The sequence below is a fragment of the Tachyglossus aculeatus genome, chromosome X1 (genome assembly GCF_015852505.1).
Source record: "Tachyglossus aculeatus isolate mTacAcu1 chromosome X1, mTacAcu1.pri, whole genome shotgun sequence".
Lineage (NCBI taxonomy): Eukaryota > Metazoa > Chordata > Mammalia > Monotremata > Tachyglossidae > Tachyglossus > Tachyglossus aculeatus.
This window is the reverse complement of record NC_052101.1, coordinates 77575716-77601045: the sequence shown is the minus strand read 5'-3', so window position 1 is coordinate 77601045 and position 25330 is coordinate 77575716. Positions and strand designations below refer to the sequence as shown.

At 41.9% G+C, this 25330-nt stretch overlaps 1 protein-coding gene across 1 annotated transcript in view; it reads left to right on the top strand.

Annotated features, from left to right (window-relative positions):
- The window catches only part of CACNA2D3 (calcium voltage-gated channel auxiliary subunit alpha2delta 3), a 1043639-nt gene that overhangs the window by 807548 nt on the left and 210761 nt on the right, over positions 1-25330 (top strand). The window contains exon 18 of the mRNA XM_038772667.1: positions 18662-18745. Within this exon, the coding sequence (XP_038628595.1) occupies positions 18662-18745 (84 nt within the window). The remainder of the gene's footprint in view (positions 1-18661; positions 18746-25330) is intronic.

Below are 25330 nucleotides of genomic sequence, written 5' to 3'. Positions count from 1 at the left end.
TAAAAATAAATAGAATTATAGATATGTACATATACTCAAGTGCTGTTGGGCGGGGGGGTAGAGTGAAGGGGGAGAGTCGGGGCAATGGGGTGGGGAGGGGAAGCTGAGGAAAAGGGAGGCTTAGTCTGTGCTTAGAACAGTGCTAGACACACAGTAAGTGCTTATCAAATACCATAGTAGTAATGGTTGTTCTTCTTCTTATCATTATGATTATTATTACTGCCGTTATGTGCTGCCATGCAGAGAGTGAGTTTTCTCTCTTTGGAGATTAGCAAAATTGGGAGCCTGCTGAATTAGTAACAGAGCAGGGGCTAGTTTTAAATGTAAACCACATCATCGCAAGGCATCAGAATTAAAACATTGTTGCCTTCCCTAAGCACATGTTTTTCTTTGAGGCACATTTGGTACGGCACTTGCATCAGAGGAGAGAGAACAAAAAAAGTGAGGTTTCAAAGGCTAAACCTGCACTTCCTCTTCACAACCCCCTTGTGAGGCCTGGGCCACATGGCCGCTGCATTTCATTTGAAAGTAGCTGCATTTCTGGACAAATGACCCCTGCTGAGTCATTACACGCATGGGCATATGAGCATTCCTCACATACTTTGGGGTTGTGGTGTTAAACCCCCTGTGCTGAATATCAGCCCGTTATTACTAATGTGTGATTTTGTGCAGATGTATAAATGGGAATATTGGTGTGTCTTAGATTTCATTTACAAATATTTGTGTTTCGGCACTCCATTTCTCACTGTGTCCTACATTTACTTTGGTTTTCTGCCTCGGAGTTTTCAATCCGTTGCAGGGACATACAGATCATTGAGTTAACAATGGAGGCATTTGATACCATTCCCCCTTCATTTCAGGGGCCCCAAACAGCCTTAGCATTTGTTTACCACAGGCCCTGTTTATACTCAGGGTCCAAACATGTGCTTGCAAGTACAGTGAGGGATTTTCTTTATGTTGTTAATTTAGCCGAGGGTGGGGTCCTCTTAGAGAGTTTGGTTGGAGAGAAGATTCATCCAGTGAACCTCTTTATTGTTTGGCAAGAGCTACACTATTCGATGGGGAGGTAGATCTCTGTAGGCATGGGGGCTATGCAATTGTGCCTTTGTTTTTTAAGATGAAACGTATATCTTGAATGTTCATACATATAAATCGCACATGATGAATTGGCATTAAAACCTCATCAAAATGTAATTGCATGCTCTATGTTGAATAATGGTCTTTAACCATTGATATAGATTTGCCTCAGACTCTTTAACCTTATGAGGTGAGTGAGGCACAGCTGTTCCCTGCTAGCCTTGCTTTCAGGAATGCCAGCAATGATAGTATTCAGGGTGGTTCTTCATAAATGCTGGTTTCTATCCATGTGAAATGTCATATCATTGATTAATTGCTTTTTTCACAAGGATGCACATCTTTAGATCATTTGTTTTAAAGATCAGCCTTAATAGGGGAAGTCATCCACAGGAAATGAAGGCTAAAGAGGCCAGGAGACTGGCTGCCCAAGGAAGTGGCTATAATTGAAGCACCCAGTAAGGGCTCAATAAATACCGCTGATTGATTGATTGATTGATTGGAGTTAAACTGGTAATGGCCCTGACAAAATTGAATTTAGCTAAAGGAGTGGGCATTTGGAGATGGCTAAAGCAGCAGGAGGTCTTTTTCCGCTACAAATTTGGAGAAACTCTGTGTCTCCCGATATAAGAAACCAGAGAAAGTCGTGTCTCAGAGGAAGCATTAATGCACGACTTAAGCGGTGTTAGCCTTTCTTACGGAGCAAATCTTGCTTTCCTCTGGGGAGTTCCGCTTAGAACATGAGATAACCTACACTTACCCTTGCTCTATTCAGAGACTCTGTAAAACTCTACAGCTGTAACTGACAGCAGAATATTTAAATGATTTGAACAGTGTAAATGCTTCATGTTCCATTTGAATAACTGAAGAATTCAATCATTTGAATGCCAATGATTTTTCTTTTCAGAGTTTACATTTTGAAAAGACAGGGCATCTGAGTCCCTGTGAGAGCATTAAATTGCCATCTAATTAGCAGCCCTAAATTACATATATTTAAAAGATAATTAAAGGTTTGAATGCTGTTGGAATAGCTAGTTATACATTTAAATGAATCACTTAAAATTTGTTCGTAATATGTGGAGCTTTCTTTCATTTCTAGCTTTCTGCTTTGAAGTTAGGTAGAACCAAGCTCATGGGTTTAAACCTGGTAGCATTAAGATAAAGGCAGATGTTTTTAATTATTTCAAGTCAAACCCCAGAGTAATTATAAGCAGCTGTCAGTTTTACATAATCCCAAATGATAAGGCCCTGTAAATGCAAATAAAATCCCAAATCCATGGGGTTTTTAGTGTAAAAAAATCAAACACCTGTCACACCGCTAACATATAGGTGACATATAGGTATGTTGCATAGCCCTGGTTCCCCCTCCCTCATGCTGTTTCTACCATTTCCATGTCATCAGTTTATACATTTACTGGGCTGTTGGTAACATAAACATGTCTGTTATTCTAAAACAGGCAGGGTCCTGGGAACACAGGCATGGCGGGAGGAATCCTGTCCTTCTGTACTTAGCTAGGCACAAAAGGACCTTGCCCTTTGAGAGCTTATCTATATGATTTTCCTCTCCCTATTTAGGGAAGCATTCGAGTTTTACACCTGCCCACCCTCACCGCCCCCCTGCCCTCCCCTCCACACACACCTCCATTCCCATCAACTGGGAGCATCATGCCAACACCTAGTAGTCTCGCTTTGGGATATGGCTGGGAATTTCACGGGATGGCAGAATGTGAGAGCCAGCTGGCGTGGACAAGTAATCCAAAATAACCAGTGTGCACTGCCAACCATAACTTAGCAAACTTCTGGATTAAAGTTTTAAATCATACACTTTCTGTGCAAGGCTGCAATTGAAAGGGGAAGTTAGTTTTCCCTTTGTATGGTGGCAAAGAAGTTGCATTTGCTAAATCCTTCCCTTTCCAAGGGCCTTATATAACTGCATACCATGGAGAAATTAGAGTCCACCAGTGTTCAGTACACAAACCATCCAAGTCACAAAGTGAATGCAGAAGAATCAGCCCAAGCACTACAGCAGACAAATCAGTACCAGGCAGCCAAAAGGAAAAACACACACACACACACACACACACACACACGCACACACACACACACACACACACACACACACAAATTAAATCAAAGGCCACAATACCGAGGAATGCTAAATTAAGATTTAAATTGAGAAGGGACACAGCTTCACAGAAACATGTCTAGGCAGAATGTTTCATTGCTGTAGTGCATAATAACTGAAAGCTTAATCCCCTTGGGAGATTTAAGATAAATGGATGGAATAGTAAGGCATTTTTCAGACCTAAGGATTTGCCCACTACCAAGGAGTACTGACAGGCATTACTGAGATATCCACTTTTATAAAGTTATGAAATTTCTAGATCCTGGTAATATATAATCAGCATTTTAATCAGTAGGAATTTCCTGGTTTTCCTGAATGCTTGCTTTTGTAGCTCCCTGGACTCCTGCAGTCAACTTTGAGGAGCAGAAGGGAGCTTTTCTTGATATAGTTGTCGAGGGAATATGTATTAATATTTCTACCAATGTACATGTACAAATGCTACATGTTTTATGCTCTATTTTCTTCTCCTTTTGGCCTTCAGTTCTGAATCATGGCCTTTTCTGACTGCCTCGCCCCAGACAGGTTAACACACAGTCAATGAGCACTATGTGGCTTTGGCTTAGCCCCTCACCCAATCAGCTCTTGATCATGTTTGTCCATAGTTGCTACCTCTTGGGTTTCCCTAGTGCTAACCCAAAATGTCATTCCCTCCCCAGTCGGTTTATCAAGGTTGTGATTTTTCTAACCGGGTCATGTTGAAGCCAGAATCTGGCTAACTACTAGAAAGTCGAGCTTGTTCAAAAATAGGACTCGTGTGGTCTGAGGTGAACATAAAACTAGAGCAAGTTACACATGGCTTGAAAAGAAAAGGTTGTGCCTGATTCTCCTCCCCCTATAGGGAGAGAGGGGGTAGCCATAAATTCAGGGAGGCCTACAGTGATCCTGCCGTTAGCACAGCTGCTGCTGCTCTGCCCCTCTCTGAGAACTTCTCTGCAGAGCTTAAAATGCCTTTTGGGGGAAAAGGGGGGGCTGAATGGAGCAGGCAGCCAGACTCGCCATCCACAGGGATTCTCCGTCTGTCTGTAGCGGGTGTAAAGGAGAGAGAGGAGAGAGCTCACTCTACTCATCGTGACAACTGACAGTGTTTCGCTGTGTCCTTGTAGGCCTGGAACAGGAAAGTCAGGCGCAGTGTGAATTACTGGAGAGAGGTCGGCTCATTCAAAGCAGCTCACCTCACACATTGTGCCTGACCCCCGGTAGAGGACATTGATTGAGCCAAAGGTTATTCTGTTTTTCAGAGCGGTTAGGTAATTGTTGTTGTTTTTTTAATCCCAAAGCTATTTCAGTTTGAAAGTGATCAAAAGGATTTTATAATAATACCAAGAGTGCAGTAAAACTTTTCATCTTTGAGACAGTTAAAAACATTAATTAATAAGAACACGTTACATTTGAGAAAGAGGAAAAGGGTTCCTTGTCTCAACACGCCCCACTGTACTGCTCATGCTTTCTGGCTTTTTTTTTTTTTCGATACACCCTGAGTACTCTACTCTCCAAAAGCAAATCTGGGCTTCTTTTCCTCATTAGAGGGTAATGATTCGGTGACCCATGTCTGTCTTTTGAACGTTTTCCCTTTTAAATTATTAACTATGGAAAAGCCAGAGTTTACTGGAGAATGAGGGGAATCAACCCAACATATTGGGCTTGAGTAAATGATAATAATAATGATGGTATTTGTTAAGTGCTTACTATGTGTCAAGCACTGTTCTAATCACTGGCAAAGATACAAGTTAATCAGGAGAATGAGGGGAATCAACCCAACATATTGGGCTTGAGTAAATGATAATAATAATGATGGTATTTGTTAAGTGCTTACTATGTGTCAAGCACTGTTCTAATCACCGGCAAAGATACAAGTTAATCAGGTTGTCCCACCTGGGGCTCGCAGACTTAATCTCCATTTTACAGGTGAATTAACTGAGGCACAGAGAAGTAAAGTGACTTGCCCAAAGTCACACAGCTAATAAGTGCAAGAGGTGGCTAGTGCTGCTGCAGTCTCTGCCGTCATTGCCGCCACTGCCACTTTCTCATGAGAGGGCACGTTTCTGGGGCTGCAGGCCCATATCTTGCTATGCTCCCAGGCTCGGGCTTGAAATCCAGGGCCTCAATTGCAGGACCAAGTTTCTCTTTTCTGGCTGGCCTCTGCTGCTCCACTTCTTGCTGGGCTCCATGGAGTTTCACCCTGTCGAGTAACAGTTCAGCAGTGGCAGGACTTGCTGCTGTCATTGCCCTATTAGCCAAACCCTTAACTAAAAAACTTTTGGCTCAACAAGTGGACTTGGCCCCAACAATTGGTGTGGTTTTTTTCCTCAACTTCAATCTCTAATTATACAGTTAGACCAGAAGAAGACTGAGGATAGGCAAATAGAAATCTGCTTCACTCAAGTTGATCCTTTAAATTTCAGTCACTCATCCTTAAACTGTGAGCTCCATTTGGGACAGGCACCGTGTCCTACCTGATTAACTTGTGTCTACACCACTGCTTAGAACAGTGCTTGACACACAATTAGCACTTAACAGATGTCATAATGGTAATAATGATAACTCTATAGACAGTCAATCAAAGGTAATTATTGAGTATTTACTGTGCACAGAGCACTGTACTGAGAACTTGGTAGCGTGGTTAAGTGGAAAAGCACGGGCTTGGGAGACAGAGGTCATGGGTTCAAATCCCAGCTCCACCAATTGTCAGCTGTGTGACTTTGGGCAAGTCACTTAACTTCTCTGTGCCTCAGTTACCTCATCTGTAAAATGGGGATTAAGACTGTGAGCCCCACGTGGGACAACTTGATCACCTTGTAACTTCCCCAGCGTTTAGAACAGTGCTTTGCACATAGTAAGCACTTAATAAATGCCATCATTATTATTATTATTGCAACAGATTTGGTAGACACATTCCCTGCCCACAAGGAGCTTGCAAGGAGTCTATAAGTAAACAGGCATCAATAACATCACTATAAATAAATTGAATTATAGATGTATACACATCAAAACAAGTAAACAGGCATTAATGTGATTAAATAGAATTATAGATATGTACCTATATACCCAAGTGCTGTAGGGCAGGGAGGGGGTAGAACAAAGGGAGGGAGTTGGGGCTATGGGGAGTGGAGGGGGAGCTGAGGAAAAGGAGGGCTAAGTCTGGGAAGGCCTCCTGGAGGAGGTGAGCTTTCATTAAGGCTTTGAAGGGGGGGGGAAGTGTGATTGGAGGATTTGAGGAGGGAAGGCATTCCAGGCCAGGGGTGGGACGTGGGCCAGGGGTCGACAGCAGGACAGGCGAGAACAAGGCACAGTGAGAAGGTTAGTACCAGAGGAGTGGAGAGTGGGGCTGGGATGTAGAAGGAGAAAAGGGAGGTGAGATAGGAGGGGGCAAGGTGATGGAGAGCTTTGAAGCCAATAGAGAGTAGTTCTTGCTTGATATGGAGGTTGACTGACAGGCAACCACTGGAGATTTTTGAGAAGGGGGATGACATGCCCAGAACGTTTCTGTAGAAAGATAATCTGGGCAGCAGAGTGAAGTATAGACTGAAGTGGGGAGAGACAGAAGGTTGGGAGATCAAAAAGGATGCAGATCCAGTAATCCAGTTGGGGTAGGATGACTGGCTGTACTAACGTGGTAGTGGTTTGGATGTAGAGGAAGGGGCAGATCTTGTTGATTTTATATATGAAGAGGGAGGGAGTTCCAGGTCGGAGGGAGAATATGGGCAAGGAGTCAGCAGTGTGATATATATTCAGTGTGAGATTTAGGCACAGTGAATAGGTTGGAATTAGAGGAATTGTGCAGACTAGTTTGTAGTTAGAAATTAGGGAAGTAGGGTAGGAGGTGGTGAGGTGATTGAGTGCTTTAAAGCCAAAGGAAAGGGTTTCTGATTGATACAGAGGTGGTTGGGCAACCATTGGATGTTCTTCAGTAGTGGGGAGATGGGGATTTATTTTATGTATTTTTTTTTTTTACTTTTTCAAAGAAAAGTGATCTGGGCAGTAGAGTGGAGTAAGGACTGTAGTGGGGAGAGTCAGGAGGCAGGGAGGTCAGTGAGGAGGCTGATGCAGTACTCAAGGTAGGATATGATAAGTCCTTGGATGAGCATAGTAACACTTTGGATGGAGAGAAAATGTGGATTTTAACAATGTTGTGAAGGTAGAATTGACAGGATTTGGTGACAGATCAAATATGTGGCTCAGATTGCTTATTACATTTGAAAAAAATATTTGTTGGAGAAATTACAGAATATGAACACAGTGGTAAGGTGTGGCTACCTAAGAATGTACACTCCTTAGAGCGTGACACACCAGCTGACTTTCTTCCAAAATTGGAGCCTGAAAGGCCCAAGAGACTGGGTCCTTTGTTTGCTGGAAGAACATTTGCCTTCTGGTGAACCCTAGTAAGAGCTGAGAACGATCACTCCATGCCTGTTCTTGTATTTGAGCTTGAGGAAACTGAAAGCAAGATTATGCCAGACTCTGAAGAGTGACTTTTTCACTTTAAAATTCAATCACTTGCCTAGTCCAACAGATCTCCATTTTAGACTTCCACAGTGACCTAATGTACTTAATGAGAAAAATCAAACTATCCCACTTAAATTTTTTTCTTTTTTCCATGTGTATTTTGGAGCAATAGCTCTGTGTCCTGTAGCAATGTGTGATTAACTAATGTTCTTAAAATTACACATAGGTAGGAACTGATATATCATAGGGTTTTAAACTCTGTGAGAAAAAGTTCTGCATACTGGAAAGCAATAGGCTTTTTTTGTTTTGTTTTTGTTTTTAGTATTTAAGCACTTACTATGTGGCAGGCATTGTACTACACACTGAGGTAGATACAAGCTAATCAGATTGGACACAGTCCATGTCCCACATGGGGCTCGTAGTCTTAATCCCCATTTTCCAGATGAGGGAACTGAAGCAAAGGGAAGTTAAGTGACTTGCCCAAGGTCACAGAGCAGACAAGTGGTGGAGCTAGGGTTAAAATCTAGGTCCTCCGATTCCCAGGCCCGGGCTCTTTCCACAAGACTGTGCTGCTTCCCAAACTTAATCTCCAGAGTTCAAACTCCAGATTAAAAAACTCGTCCTCCCCAGGACTGCTCAGGACACAGGCTCAGCAGAGAAAGATCATCTACACAATTTATGCCTTTAATTCAACTAAATTAAATAATACTAAGTAGAATCACTCTACTAAATACAAGCTAACCAGGTCAGACACAGTCCAGGTCACACATGGGACCCACATTCTTAATCCCCACTTCACTGAGGTAAATTCATTCATTCATTCAATTGTATTTATTGAGTGCTTACTGTATGCAGAGCACTGTACTAAGCGCTTGGAAATTGCAAATAACAATAGAGACAATCCCTGTCCACAATGGGCTTACATGAGGCCCACAGAAGTGAAGTGACTTGTCCAAGGTCACACAGCAGACAAGTGGCGGAGCTGGGATTAGAACCCAGGTCCTTCTGACTCCCAAGCCTGAGCTCTATCTCCTAGGCCACGCTGCTTCGCAGCTGATCAATTGACTGATTTATTTAGGGACTGAAGGGGCCATATCATTTTCTATTTCTGTCAAAGACCCTCTCTTGGGTATTTTATTATCCTTACAGTCGCAAAGCAACATGGCCTAGTAGTAAGAGCACAGGCTTGGGAGTCAAAGGTCATGGGTTCTAATCTCTATTCCACCACTTGTCTGCTGTGTGATCTTGGGCAAGTCACCTTTTCTGTGCCTCAGTTACCTCATCTTTAAAATGGGGATTTAGTCTGTGAGCCCCATATGGGACAGGGACTGTGTCCAACTTGATTACCTGGTAGTTATCCCAGAGCTTAGAACAGTGCTTGGCACGTAATAAGCTCTTAACAAATACCATAATTATTATTATGATTATCAGTGCTTTATTGCTACCAACAAAATAGTCTTGGAACCGTAGCCTTCCAGAGTCAAATCTGGTTGTTTGTCTAGTGTGGGGAAAAGGGTGGAGATTAGGTCCTTCAGTATTGCTGGTGCTGGAGGTCAGAGCTGACTAGCTGAGAATAAATTCCTACAGAATCAATCAATCAAAAGTATTTGTTGAGCACCTGCTCTGTGCAGAGCACTGTACTAAGTGCTTGGGAGAGTACACTAGAATTAGTAGACATGGTCTCTGCCTTCAAGGAGATTACAATCTATCCAGGGACACAAATACTAAAATAAATTACCGTTAGGAGGAAGTGATAGAGGGTATATATGATATATAAATTAGTTCTCAGGGGGAGGGAAGTTGTGAATGCTTAGGTGAGGGTTGACATTTTCCTTGACTTCTTCTTCTCTTTCCATCCCCATGTTCTATCTGTCACCAAATCCCACCAACTCTTCCTCCACAGCATTCTCAGAATCCTCCCCTTCCACCATGGTGGCCCAAACACTTGCCATATCCTGACTTGATTACTACATCAGCATACAATCTGACTTCCCTCCCTTCAGTCTTTCCTTCTCCAGAACATCACTCTGTTGCCCAGAGCATATCTCTAAAACATCATTCTGCATACATTGCCCTACTCCTCAGAAATCTCCAATGACTGCCCATTGAACTCTCCCAAATGGTTAATACATTTAACTGCACCCAGTAGCGCTCAATAAATACTATTGATTGATTGACTTGCACAAAAGCGCTGAAGTGGCAGTTGGGGGAATATAAGGTGGAGAGATTAGCAGTTTATCAGAGCTGGCTTCCTGGAGGAGATATAATTTCAGAAGGGCTTTGAAGATGGGGAGAACTGTGGTCTGTCAGATATGAAGAGGGAAGGGCATGAACAAGATGAAGGCAATGAATGAGATGAGAACAAGGCACAGTGAGTTGATCACCTTGGAAAGAACAAAGAGTGAGAGCTGGGTAGAAGAGCATGGATAAGTAGGAGAGAGAGAGTTGACTGAGTACCTTAAAATCGATGATCAGGAGCTTTAAAAAATGTAAATGGTATTTGTTAAGCACTTATGGGTCAGGCACTGAACTTACTATAATAATATTAATACTTGTGGTATTTGTTAAGTGCTTACTATGTGCCAGGCACTGTAGTAAGTGCTGGGATAGATACAAGCTAATCAGTTCAGACTCAGTTTAAGTCCCACATGGGCCTCACAGTCTTAATCCCCATTTTAAAGATGAGGTAATTGAGGCATAGAGAAGTGAAGTGACTCGCCAAAGGGCACGCTGCTAACAAGTGGCGGAGTCAAGATTAGAACCCAGATCCTTCTGACTCCCAAGCCCTAGCTGTAAGCACTAGGCCATGCTGCTTCTGCTTGATGAGAGTAATGGGCAATAATTAAAAGCCTTTGAGGAATGGGGAGATGTGTGCAGACGAAGTTTGAAAAAGTGATCTGGGCAGCAGAGTAAAATATGGAAAGAAAAACTCAACTACATTATTACTTGGTATGAATGAACATTGAAGTCAAAATGACCATACATAAAGATGTAAACCGAATTAAATGGAAATTTTTCAAGTGAGTTTTGACCCACCATACCTCCAATTATAGAAGTATTCTGTATAAACTACTTAACTTCCTATCATTAATAGTGTTGTGCCTTTCTTCCTAATGAAGATTTTAATATATGCTGGGGTAGCATAGCAACTTAGTTATTTCAAAATAAACTCCCTACAATGTAATGATCCACAGTCATTTTGTAAATACAAATTCACTTTATGATATGGTATAGTAACAAAAGACTATTGAAAGACAATTTATGCTTGTTTCTTTGATAGGTCCCATTTCCTATCCCTATTTTTTCCCTGTCACACACTTGCTTATGTATAATACATCTGGCCTTTATTTAAAACCACACCTCAAAGGAATATTTGTTTAAAAAAATTTCATAGCACAAAATAACTTTCCATGATAAATTCTCCCCCAAACAGACTTTTTAGAAAAACTAACTTTTCTGAAGGTCTGTATGTATCTATGCACACTTTCAAACCCAACTTGAGATCCATGAATCAGATTTTCAAAGGAATTTACAGATATCCTAACATAGACCAGATACAGTGCTTTAAGAGTGATAGTTACAAGATTCATCAGCAGTGGGGTAGGAAATTGCCAAATTGTCTCAAATAGCTCTACAGTCCAGAAACCACTCTAAGGCTAAATCATTGGGTGACATTCAGAGTAGTAAATTCAGTATCAGAAACAGGATTGACATTGTTTATTAAGTGTGTTTCTGTAAGGACCACTGTATTAGTAGTTGGGAAACAAACAAAAGAAGTGTGACACTACCCCTCACTCTGAGTAGTCTTCATTCATTCATTCATTCATTCAATTGTATTTATTGATCTCTAACTCTGTTGAAGAGCACTGTACTAAGCAACTGGGAAAGTACAGTGCAACAGTAGACACATTCCCTGCCCACAATGAGCTTACTAATTGAGAATCAAGCAATCTATCAATTAATGGTATTTATTGAGTGCTTAATCGATCATGTGTGCTGAGTATTTACTGTGTCCACAGCACAGTACTAAGCACTTGAGACAGTAAAATATAACAATATGACAGACACATTCTCTGCCTTCAGTGAGCTTACAGTCTAGAGGGAATCTGTGGACTTTTATAATCCCCACTTTGCCATCTATGTACCTGGGTCTATACCCTCTAAGCACTCTGATACTCATCCCTTTTCCATGGCACTTATGTCCTATTGCTTCCCCTATCTGTTGTGTATTTTAATTTCTATCTCTCCACCTAAGCTCCTTGAGGGCAGGGATCATGTCTCAGCCACACAACACTTATGCACATATCTGCAACTTATTTAAATGTCTGTCTCCTCCTTTAGACTCTAATCTTAAGCAGTAAGCACTCAAAAAATATGATTGATTCAGGGGAGGATGTGGTGGGGAGATGAGAAGTTAATCAGGGGTTGAGAACATACTGACTTTCCCATCACTGTAGACAGCACCACAATCCTTCCTGTCTCACAAGCCTATAACCTCGGTGTTATCTTTGACTCCTCTCTCTATCATTCAACCCACATATTAAATCCATCACTAAATCCCGCTGGTTCCATCTTCACAACTTCACTAAAATACACCCTTTCCTCTCCATCCAAACTGCTCCATCCAATTTGTTAATGCAATCACTTATCCTATCCTGCCTTAATTACTGTATCAGCTTCCTTGCTGACCTCCCAGCCTCCAGTCTCTCTGCACTTCAGTCCATACTTCACTCTGCTGTCTGGATCATTTTTCTACAAAATCATTCAGGATACGTTTCCCCACTCCTCAGGAAACGTCAGAGATTGCTCATCTACCTCCACATTAAACAAAAACTCACCATTGGCTTTGAAGCACTCCATTACCTTGCCCCCTCCTGCCTCACCTTACTCCTACTACCTTACACCTCCTACTATAACCCAGCACCTTCTGCGTTACCCTGACTTCCTCCCTTTATTCATCCCCCCTCCCAACCCCACAGCACTTATGTACATATTCATTTATATTAATAGCTGTCTCCCCCTCTAGATAGTAAGTTCACTGTGGGCAGGAAATATGTTTGTTTATTGTTATATTGTACTCTCCCAAGTGCTTAGTGCAGTGCTTTGCACTCAGAAAGTGCTCAATAAATATGATTGAATGAATTAATGAATGATAGCTTCAATTTTGGAGGGAATGACCCCCTCAGACAGACATGAAAAATGGAAAAACACCTGTAGCAATCTATATACATGTAGGGGAGAAGGCAGGAGGAAATACGAGACTGCAGAGAAGGAGAGAGGACAGGGCTGGAGAGATAAACTTGGGAATCATGTGCATATAGATGATCATTGAAGCCAAGGGGGTGATGAGTTCTCCAAGGGATGGGGAGAAGATGGAGAATAGAAGGGGACCCAGAACTGAGTCTTGAGGTACTCCCATTGTCAGAGGGTGGGAGGCAGAGGGTTAACCTGTGAAAGAAACCAAAAAGGATTGGCCAGAGAGATAGAAGGAAAACCAGGAGAGGACTGTGTCAGTGAAGCCAAGGTTAGATAATGTTTCAAGGAGTAGGGAGTGGTCCAAAATGTCAAAGGCAGCTGAAAAGTTGAGGAGGATTAGAATGGAGTAGAGGCTTTTGGATTTGGCAAGACAGTCACTAGCAACCTTAGAAAGGGCAGTTTTCATGAAGTGAAGGTGGGGTGGAAAGCAGATGTAGACGATCACTCAAGGAGTTTGGAGTGGAATGCTAGAAAGAGATGGAGCAATAACTGGAGGGAGCCATGGGGTCAAGGGAGGAATTTTTTAGGAAATGGAATACATGAGCATGTTTGAAAGCAGTGGGGATGAAGCCATTGGAAAATTAACAGTAGAAGATAGTGGTCAGGGAGAGGAAGGAGGGGGCAAATGTTTTATCAAGGTATGAAGGGATGGGGTCAGAGGTGCAGATGTAAGGGGGGTAGTTTTTGAGAGGAGGCAAGAGATTGCCTCTTGAGATGCTGCCAGGAAAGATGGAGTCAGAGGACCAGGGGAGATTTTAGGGAGATAATACCTGATACTTTGAATTTTATCAATGAAGTATGTAATCAAGTCATTAGGGAAAGAAGTGGGTGTTGTGGGTACATCAAGAGAAGGTAGTTTAGGTATGGAAGCCAAATGGAGCATGATGACTTTAGAAAATTGGAAAGCGTCAAAAGACTGGAGGTTTCTTTGGGGGAACAAGACAGATTTGTAAGGTATGGGTGTGTATGGGAAGCTTCGTGACCTAGTGCCAAGAGCCCAGGCTGGGGAGTCAGAGGTCATGGGTTCTAATTCCAGCTCTGCCAGTTGTCTGCTGTGTGACCTTGGGCAAGACACTTTATTTCTCTGTGCCTCAGTTACCTCATCTGTAAAATGGGGATTGAGACTGTGAGCCCCACGTGGGACAACCTGATTATCTTGTATCTACCCCAGTGCTTAGAACAGTGCTTGGCACCTAGTAAGCATTTAACAAATACCATTATCATTATTATTACTGTCTGATAGAGAAATTGGAGAGTTGAAGGTAGAAACTGTGCAGTGACTAGAGATGATGAGACACAGTTTGTGTCCAAGTTGGTGAGTAGGTGAGGTGGAATGGAGCTGGAGGTCTTTGGAATTGAGGAGTAAGAGGAAGCAGACAGTGGAAGGATCATCAGGAAAGGTGACAAACCCAGAATTGAATTCCACTGCCAATGCTGCATACTGCCCAGCAATACATGGATTAGCAAAGCATTAGAAAACAAAATCAACCAGGTAAGCATTGCTTTCTGTAAAGGTCAAAAAGCAGAGTATGGTGAGAATAGAGCATCACATTCCATATAGAGTTGTGACTGTACCTATTACTGAAGACACATCCAGTTTCTTAAGCTGTTTTTCTGGCATTTCACCTAAGAACCATATTCAAGATCATGTGTTAGGTCAAGTTGCCAACAACAAGGTCCTAACCAAGAGGCAGATTAAAAACAGAGACAGGTCCTCCATGCAAAACATCCATTAGTATAAAAAGGATCTATCTTTTTGTGAAAGCAGTGTAGAAGGGAGTTGGGGTCAAATCAATATTTCTAGCCATATTCATACCCAAGGATAAGATCTCACCATCAGTAGTGTCATTATTAAAAATTAAGACCAGCTCACTCAAAAAATCAGTAAATATGTTGTAGAACATATGGACACTATAATGAAATATCGTTTAGTATGAAGGTCAAGGAAGGATGGACTATATAATCTAAAGTGTTCTGTTGGTCAATTTCTTCTAACTTGGCTTCATCTAGGAGGGTGTTAATAGATTGTCCTTTGTGCAGTTTGGTCTTTCCCTATGTCATAAACATTAATCTCTCTGCCACCATTTATATCAATTATTGGGTTGATGGGATTTATGTTGCCAAGTAAACTCAGAACTGAGGGCATTTTAAGGAGTAGTTAGAGACTACAACCAGAAATAATCTGTAGAAGTCATGCTTATAAAATTGTGTTGGAATTGAGACCAAATAGCTCTCTAACAACGACATAGCTAGATTAACACCTGTCTACGTGTTTAGTTTTGTTGTCTGTCTCCCCCTTCTAGACTGTGAGCCCATTGTTGGGTAGGGACCGTCGCTATATGTTGCCAACTTGTACTTCCCAAGTGCTTAATACAGCGCTCTGCACACAGTAAGTGCTCAATAAATACAACTGAATGAATGAATGATGTCCTTTTGCTCCCAGAGGCTGTTGTCATCAAGTTTACGGTAGCCAGCTCCTCAATCTTGAGATCAAAGAACAGGGAATCATCAAATCCACTTCTTCCCCAGGACTTAAGTGAGGTTCTGAAGGAGGAGCATTAACTCTTTCAGTTTTCCAGGATAATTCCACAGGGGCTTGGCAGATCTTGCTCTACAAAATGTTAATCAGGTGAAACCCTTCAAAATGATCTTATAAAGTAGTGCTTTATAAAGTCCCCTGAATGTCTCTCTGCAAACTAAATTACAAAGTTGCTGGACCTTCAGAACAGAGGGAGGCGTGGGGAAGAGGGAGGTGGACTTTCCATTCAGCTCAGGGGGAAGGAACTCAAGCTAACCACGGGGCTGCGTGTGCATTTTCATCTGAAACCAAAGCGTGTGTGGGTGAACCTGGAGCTGAGCCCCACAGCAGGGGGGAATCTCAGTCTGAGACACCACAGCCAGGTCTCTTTCAGCGCCTCAGGGAGGTCCGTGCTGCCTGAGGAACATCAGGTGGGAGTGTGGAAAGCACTGTGGCAGGGGACGGAGCTAGAGCTTGTGGAGAACTGCTGATGCTGCCACCACTGCCGCCAGAGTATGTGGGTGAAGGGAGAGGCATATGCACATGGTGAGGGGAGGTAGGGAGTCCTTTTCCTTCCCCTCAAAGCAGGAAAGTGGTGTAAACTGAAGCCAATTCATACTAGCCCCATGGGAGAGTCTGTGCTGCCTGAAGTCCAGCATGACCTCAGATAGCAGGAATCCTCTGGAGAAGCTAGTGCAGAGCTGCTTTGGTTGGTGCCGCTTTCCTGCTTTGAGGGGAGGGAAAAGGCCCACCCATCCCAAACTGAGTGTGCACATCTCCCCTTCATCCACACAGCCAGGCAGCGGAGGCAATAACATCAATAACTGCCTGTGGGACTTACAGGGGCAGGCACCAGACCAATGTCAGATTGTGTTATATGACTGGGAGGAGGCATCAGCACCATGTTAGATCGTAGTTCAACCCCTTCACCTCAGGATTGATAGAACTGATATGATGCCCAAACAACTTCATAAGCCAACCAAATGTCTCTTATGGAAATCACACCCCTGTCACAGACTCTAGGAAGTCATATTATATCCTGCAGCTTTTGTGAGTGTCGGTGTGTAGGGAACTGTGTTTATATAAACAAGATTAAAGTCAATACGGACACAAATACATGCACATTAGTCCAAACACATGCACTCCACAAAAGTTCCCAAGACCAGGTTTTGAAAAGCAGCATGGCCTAGTGGAAAGAGTGTGATACTGATAGTAAGGAGACCTAGGTTCTAATCTTAGTTTTGCCACTTTTCTGCTGTGTAAACCCGGGCAAGTCACTCAGTTTCTTTCGATCTCGGTTTCCTTATCTGTAAAATGGGAATGAAATACCTGTTCTCCCTCCTACTCAGATTGTGTCCATGTGTGACAAGACTTGTATCTGACCTGATTATCTTGTATCCACCCGAGGGCTTAGTACAGTGCTTGGCACATAATTAGGACTTAAACTCCACAGTAACTATTATTGTTACAGGTCCTAATTTAAAATCAGCTATCATTTACAGTGGCAGCTAAGAGAACCAGTTTCCTTTCTCTTAATTTTGTTATGAGTCAACACAATTTATTTATTACATACTGAGTGAAAGGTACTGAACTAAGTACTTGAGAATACAGTAGATTTAGAAGACATGATTCGTACCCTTAAGGATCTTACAGTTTAGGAGAGAAGACAGACACAGATGAGTGCATTTTAGATATTAGGGTATATAAAACAATATATACAGAAGTAATTCAGGAGGTTTGATAGCCTAAGTATGGAAGGGCCAGAAAACGTAAGTCAAGACGGTAGTTGAGGGGACATGACCTGGCGAGAAGAAAAATTAATCAGGTTAGTCTTCCTGGAAAAGATATAATTTCAGAAAGATTATGTGGTAGGTCTCCTGATCCCAGGCCTGTGCTCTTTCCACTAGACTGCATTGCTTCCTAGGACTGATGAAATAGTTTGATGTCACAAAATTTGCCATCAGTTTACCACGATGATCTTTTTGCCTTGAAACAGAATAGAAAGTCACTTCACCATGGAGTATCCAGAACATGCTGGCTCTTCACATCTAGGCTGAGGTCCAGTTTGTTTTCTCCTCCAAAGATCACCTGGAGTTTGTCCAAGTGGAAATTCAGCTGCCATTGTGGTGGAAGGACCACTGCAATTGTTTTGTTCGAAACCAAGGAAGTTTCAAGCTCAATTCCACATTTGTCCATTTTTTCTTGATTACCCACAGTCTCAGTGTTTTACTTACAATCAGCCCAGATGGAAAACAAACACCTTGAGAAGTGATAATAAGCAACTTTCAGACTTAAAAACATTTAAAACTAGGGGTAGGCATTTTTTATGTTTCTGAGTCTCTTGAAATTGGATGAAGTCACTAATATGTCCACGAATAGCAAAAGAGTGAGGAAATCTTACGTCAACACTTTCATATCTCATGGAATGTGTTTTAAAACTTAGAAGGCTCACTTTTGTCTAATGTTCAGTAGAGGGCAGAATTTCCCACATTATAAACAACCCGATTTTATAAATTCAAAGACACGAAAAATATTTGTACAGAATGGGAGACCTGCAGAGCAAATACCTTTAGTGACAAAGGTCGTCATTGGTCTTTTCTCCAAGTTTTTCCATGATAATCTGGAGTATCCTGTTGAGAAATCTGAACATCGACAGTTCCCCCAAATTATGTTTGTCTTGTACAAAAAGGAATGGGTAAACATTATATGGATATAGTTTTAGGAAACAACTTTCCAAATAACTGAAAAGGCAAATCCAAGAAATTTGGTATAAATATTGATAGCAGTAACTTGGGAAATTTCCCATGGCTTAATGTTGGGTGAGGGAGACAGAACTGTTCTGATCTGATGTAAAACAAGTGAGACATTACCATTGACAGTCTCCTGACAATTCTTTAACCTTTGCTTTTAACCCATTTCTGAAAAGGGTTGGATTTCAGGGGACATATAGAAACAGAACATTCTAATTAAAAAGAAAGGCAGGTAATACAGCAGCAGTTTTCTGAACAGCAGTAATACAGCTCAATTTTTGTCAAGTCAAGGTTGTTTACTTCTTTCCAACTCAGGGAAAAACATTTATGTGCAGCTGTGCTTTGCTTTGTTATAATTAAACTACCCCATCCTGAAAATCTTCTTTCCTTCTCAGTAATGTCCAACTTCTCACAGTTCAATTTATATGAAACAGGACCAAGAGAATAAATGCTACCATGCCTGATTCTTTAATTAATTTTTTTTTTCTGCCTTAGTATGAAGAAGGAAAAAAACGAAGGAAACCCAACTATAGCAGTGTTGACCTTTCTGAGGTTGAGTGGGAAGACAGAGATGATGTGGTAAGTGATTTGTTTAAGGTCTTTTCAGAAGTTTAGGTCCTATCCCACTACTGTACCTGGAAGCTGTTCAGAAAGTCAGCAAAGCAGCCCACCTGGCTGCTCACAGGAAAGAAAAGACAATGGCCCCTTTTACTTCATTCAGGATTTTATTGCTCTTCTGCTTTGTACAGTTTTTTTTTCCCCCCCAGAAAGGCAAACACTCCCACTTGGCTGGGACTGTTAAAACCATCACCTGATTTGCTTTTGGTTCTTCTTTGCAGGTTATTATGACCAAATCTTCCTCAGTGCTAATCAGTGTGTGACATTCTCCTAATCACAGGCATATTTTAGGACAGCAGAGGTATTTGCCTGCAGGGAGGTCGTTGAAAGTCAATGCAAATCAGGTCAGCAGGAATGAACTGGTTTGGAACTTGGCAGGCACAAACATAGGACAACAGTACTGTATTTACTGGTTACCTCCAACTACCCTAGCCTGCTTCTCTATGTTCGTTTCCTGCATCTTCATATGGTCCCTGCCTCTGTTCTTTGGTTTCAGTGTACTACAGCTCCATGGTTATTTACCTCACAGGTTCTGTCTTTGCTTCAGTACTGTATCAAAAGCTTTCCTTATGTTGAGGGCTTAACCTCTGTCAAATCTTTTTGTTACTTCCTCAATAAATCAGATCTGGTAGATATGGCTGCTTTTTGAATCCAGGATGACTGTCCTTAATAAAGTCATATCTTTCCAGGTGTGCCTTTCTATGATGCAGTTAATTTTCTCGTAAGGGTTCTGCTGTCAGTCATGTTTTCATATTTGTCTACATTTTCCTTGGATTCTTTCTAAATTGTCACCTTTGCATCCGTTCCCTTCTAGTCCATTAAACCTTCCCTAGGGATTTTGAGCATCTCTATTAAAAATTCCCAAATATATATTTCTCATGCCTTTCAGAAATATGGGTTGAATCCTATTTATTTGTCTTTTTAGTTCTGTAACTCCTCAGATGTTTTACTCTCTCAACCCTCCACCCTCTTCTGGCATATCTCTATTTCCTCTCTCCCCTATGAAATCAGCATATTTGTTTTAGAAATTGAAATTCCCCCTGCCCCTTGTAATCATTAAGTCTTTTCAAGTTTGGTTGTCAGTTCAGTTTTAGATCAGGAATCTTTCTCTTATTGTGAAATACATGGTTTCCTTCTCTGAACTCTTTTTCCTCCAGGCAATCAAACATTGCTTAATATTGATAAGTTAATGGAGTTTTGCATTCCCCACATTTCTCCTTTTGGATCTTGTTGCCCTATTCCCTTGGTTTAGTGTAATTTCTACCCAATTTCTCCCACTTGTATTTAGCAGCTCCCCCTCCCCACTAGCTTCTTACTCTTGATTACTTTTATAACAGCTTAGTTTCTGATTTGGAACTTTTCTTCATTGTGTGCCTAATGGCTTTGTAGATTTATTGTTGCTAGATTGCTTGCTGCATTTTTAAGGCATGCATTCTTTCTATTTCTTTACAGTGCCCTTTTCTCACCCCCATTCCCCAGCATTTCCCTTTTTGATTTACCCAATGGGTTAAGGATTTTCTTAAATATTTACATTCATGACATTTTCCCCCAATTCTTCACTTTATTCCTAATGATCACAGAAGAATCAGAATGAAGGCTCTCTTTCTTCAGGGCATGTCTCTTTTCCCTTTTGCATGTTAGCAACATTCCTGGACCATGGGATATATTAATTATTATATCCCACTTTGTGTCTAGTTAGATAAAATCTCTTACTAATTCTCTGAAAAAACATTTTAATATCTTGATCATTTTATCCTTTTATTAGCTCCTCAGATCATCATCTTCTCATAACGCATTCATTCTGATTGAGCCAAATTCTGCTGCCTGAGTAGGGGCTATTTGGTTGACTGAAATTTGACCAGGCACAACTTCCTAGACTTAAATGGGAGAAGATAAGGCAAAGATGTGCACTGCATGTAGCACACTAGGCATATGGGTAAGAAGACAAAAGTACATTTTGAATAGTTCTGAATAGTGAAGCAGCATGGCCTAGTAGAAAGAGCATAGGTCTGGGATTCAAAGGACCTGGTTTCTAATCCTGGCTTCAGCACTTGTCTGCTGTGTGACCTTGAGCAAGTCACTTAACTTTTCTGTACCTGTTACCTCATCTGTAAAATGGAGATTAAGACTGTGAGCCCCATGTAAAACAGGGGCTGTGTCCAACCTGCTTAACTTGTATCTACCCCAGTGCTTGACAAATACCACAGTTATCATTATTCTGTTCTAAGCCAGGCCGCCACTCCTCAACTGTCTTTTGGACATTTCCGTATTTACCTAAAAAAAGGCACATTGAGGAGGAGTACCAAAGCAGTCAATAGCCTAATCAGCAACCGCAGAATGATTTCCTGCTCAATATCTTTAGCTTGGAGTCAGAAATGACTAATCCAGATAGCAAACCCAGTAACTGTAATTCTAGAGATGTAGTCACACCAAACTGGAAGTTGGTGTGTCTTGGGCCAGTATCCTGAAGGGAGTCATGGGCATGGTGCAACTGCTCTTGCCACCTACAAATCCACATTACTGAAGCTACAACTTCAGAGATCCACGTTGCCAACTTGGGCCACCCAGGGATGCTTCCTGTCAGGACTGAACCTGACAAAAGGGAACAACAATAAGAAGAAGGAAGGGACATGCCAGGTTAACAGTAGTACTTTTTTGGAGGAGATTGGCACCATGCAGTGAAATAATTTGGGTTGATCAGTAAAAGAATTTGGGGTTGTCTAGATAAGCCATGCTCTGGATTTTGAGAAGAAGCACACTCTCACATCTTCCAGCTGTGGGGTGGTAGTTATGAGAACCTTTCCTAGAAATACATGAAGCAATCAATCAATGGTATTAAGCATTTACTGTGTTCAGAGCACTTGGGAGAGTACAGTAGAATTAGTAGACATGATCCCTGCCCTCAAGGAGCTGAAATTGAGCACGTTAACTCAACCCTCAAATGCTCCTTCTTTCAGGGGTGAGAGAGAAGAGCCTTAGCCCTTTGAATAAATGAATCATTGCTGCTGAAGCATTTTGGGGGATTTTAAATCAGAGAGGGCCAGGGGGGTTACCTTAAAAAATATAAAATACTCTAAGCTCGTTGCCCTCAATGTATAAATTATTCTTTTGGAATAGGTCATACTTTTTGGAAGATTATATCATTCAGAGTTAACACACAGGGTGCTATTTAATGCAATGTGAGATTTTTTTATTATTTATGATAATAGCAGCATCCATTCAGCATTTACTATGTGCTGAGCATTGGGGTACATTCAATGTTGTGATATAGGATACAGTCCCTGTCCCACAGAGTGCTCACAATCTATCCCCTCTTAAGATTCAAAGAGGTAATTTTCTTCCTGGACTGAATTTGAGGCTGCTTTGCTCTGCCTGGTGGCCTGTATTTTCTTTAGGGAAGAAGCATGGCTCAGTGGAAAGAGCATGGGCTTTGGAGTCAGAGGTTATGGGTTCAAATCCCGGCTCTGCCAATTGTCAGCTGTGTGACTTTGGGCAAGTCACTTCACTTCTTTGGGCCTCAGTTACCTCATCTGTAAATTGGGGATGAAGACTGTGAGCCCCCCGTGGGACAACCTGATCACCTTGTTACCTCCCCAGCGCTTAGAACAGTGCTTTGCACGTAGTAAGCACTTAATAAATGCCATTATTATTATTATTATTACCATAGAAATAGGGCTAAAAATACTGACCATCCCAAGTGTGACTTCACCCAAGGCACAGATGGAATTAAGAACTCCCACCAGCCACCCCTAGATTAGGCAGTGTAGGCACCACTGGTCGAATTGTACTTTCCAAGCGCTTAGTACAGTGCTCTGCACAAAGTAAGCACTCAATAAATATGATTGAATGAATGAATGAATGATTGACCTACATCTATAAGCAGGCAAGGTAAAGAAGCAGATATTCAGAATTTCAATGGAAAGATACAAGACAGGATATTGAAGGAAAAGATTGCAAGGTAATTTATCTATGGCTCTTGTAGATTTTTAAGACTGATTAACTGACCAACCACTAGCAGTCAACGTAATGAACAGATCATGCGGTGGAGAGACTGCTTGAGAGAACCTTAAAAAACTGAGTTTAGCCTGAAACTATTCACAAGGGATTATTATGACCTTTGTTCTCCTCTCATTGTGGGCAGGGATTGTCACTCTTTATTGCTGTATTGTACTTTCCCAAGCACTTAGTACAGTGCTCTGTACACAGTAAGTGCTCAATAAATACAATTGAATGAATAAATGAATGTAGCATGAGGAGAGAGAAATATAATTTACCGTATGCAGTGGTTCAGAGTAGTACTCTCAGGACAAGAATCAAGCCTCCTGCTCATCTCAATCCCCCCCAAAACTAGGTTTCCTTTGCTCAATGTCCAGCAAAGCTCAGCTCTTCTGCCCCCGCATCCCTTCCCTCCTGAGATCATTCCAACAAACTTGGGATCAATCAATCATTGATCTTTATTGAGTGCTTACTATGTGCAGACACTGTACTAAGTGCTTGGGAGAGTTCAATACACCAGAATTAGCAGACACGTTCCCTGTCAGCAATGAGCTTACAGTATAGAGGGGGAAGAAGTGGATGGAAGATCTGGGCTGAACCAACATCCCCACTTGACAAAGGAAACTTAGGTTAAGTGATTTTCTCAAGGTCACTTAGTAGGCCAGTGGCAGAACTGGGATTAAAATCTGGGTTTTCCGACTCCCTGTCCAAAGATCTTTTCACTAGGCTACATTGGTTCCCATGGCTTCAACCGCCACCTCTATGCAGAAGATTCCCAAATCTACATCTCCAGCTGTGATCTCTCTCCCTCTCTGCAGTCTTGTATTTCTTCCTGTCTTCAAGACATCTCTACTTTGACCCAAACGCTGTCCTTCCCCTGATTTTCCTGTCACTGTAATAATAATAATAAGAATGGTGATTGTATTTGTTAAGTGCTTACTATGTGCCAAACACTATTCTAAGCACTAGGATAGATACAAGGTAATCAGGTTATCCCATGTGGGACTCAGTCTTAATCCCCATTTTACAGTTGCAGTAACTGAGGCACAGAGAAGTTGCCCAGAGTCACACAGCTGACAAGTGGCAGAGCTGGGATTAGGACCCAAGACCTCTGGCTCCCAAGCCCATGCTCGTTCCACTAAGCCACGCTGCTTCTATGAGCTATAGACAGCACCACCATCCTTCCTGTCTCTCAAGCCTGAAACCCTGGCATTATCTTTGAATCATCTCTCTCATTCAACCCACATATTCAATCTGTCATTAAATCCCCTTGGTTCAAACTTCACAACATCCCTAAATCCTCCCTTTCCTCTCCATCCAAACTGCTACAATGTTAATCCAAGAACTTATCCTGTCTCCTTGATTGCTGTATCAGCTTCCTTGTTGACCTACCTGCCTCTTGTCTCTCCCCTCTCCAGTCCATACTTCACCCTGCTGCCCAGATCATTTTTCTACAAAAATGTTCAGTCCTTGTTTCTCCACTCCTCAAGAACCTCCACTGGTTGCCCTTTGACCTCTGCATCAAACAGAAGCCCCTTACCATTGGCTTCAAAGAACTCAGTCACCTTGCCCCTTGCCCCAATCACCTTACCTCACTGCTCTCCTATTATGGCCCATCCAGAACACTCCCCTCCTCCAATGTGAACCTACTCACTGTATGTCAATCTCTTCCATCTCACTGTTGCCCTCTTGCCCTCATCCTGTCTCTGACCTGGAATGCCCTCCCTCTTCATATCCACAGACAATTACGCTCCCCACCTTCAAAGCCTTGTTGAGGGCACATCTCCTTCAAGAGGCTTTCCTTTTCCTGACTAAGCCCTTACTTCCTCTTCGCCCACTCCTTTCTGCATTGCCCTTCACTTGGATTTTCTCCCTGAATTCACCCCTCCCTCAGCCCCATAGCACTTATGTGCATATCTGTAATATTCATTTATATGAATTTCTGTCTCCCCTTCTAGTTGTGTGCTTGTTGTGGCAAGGGGACATGTCTACCAACTCTTATGTTTTTATATTCTACTCTCCCAAGCACTTAGTACTTAGTAGTTGCTCAAATAAATAAAATTGTTTGATTGATTGATTCCACTAGGTTCAAGTTACTACAGAGTATACAAAGGGTAAATCTAGTAAGTGAACTAACTCTTTTCATTAGGGCATCAGTGAGGTAAATGGAGAGGGGAAATTGAAACTGAAGGTTAAAGGAAAGCTATCCAATTCAGATAGCTGGCCACTCTTTTCTTAAAAAGCTTTCTACTTTCTAAGCACTAGGTTGCCAGCAGTGTGCAGAGCACTCTACTTGGTGCTTGAGAGGTTACAATAATTGAAAGCATGCTATCTGTCTTTGTGAGGTTTATGATCTAACACATTGTGTTGACCAAAAAAAAATCAGTACACCTGGTTCGTTCTTCCCAATAAATTACTTAAATCTCTTCTCCTGAAAATTTAGTCATTTCCTTCTGTCCTTAGTGAAAAGTGAAAACAGCAACTCTCAATCACTTGGAGAACAGTGCTTCCTACATAGTAAGCGCTTAACAAATGCCATTATTATTATTA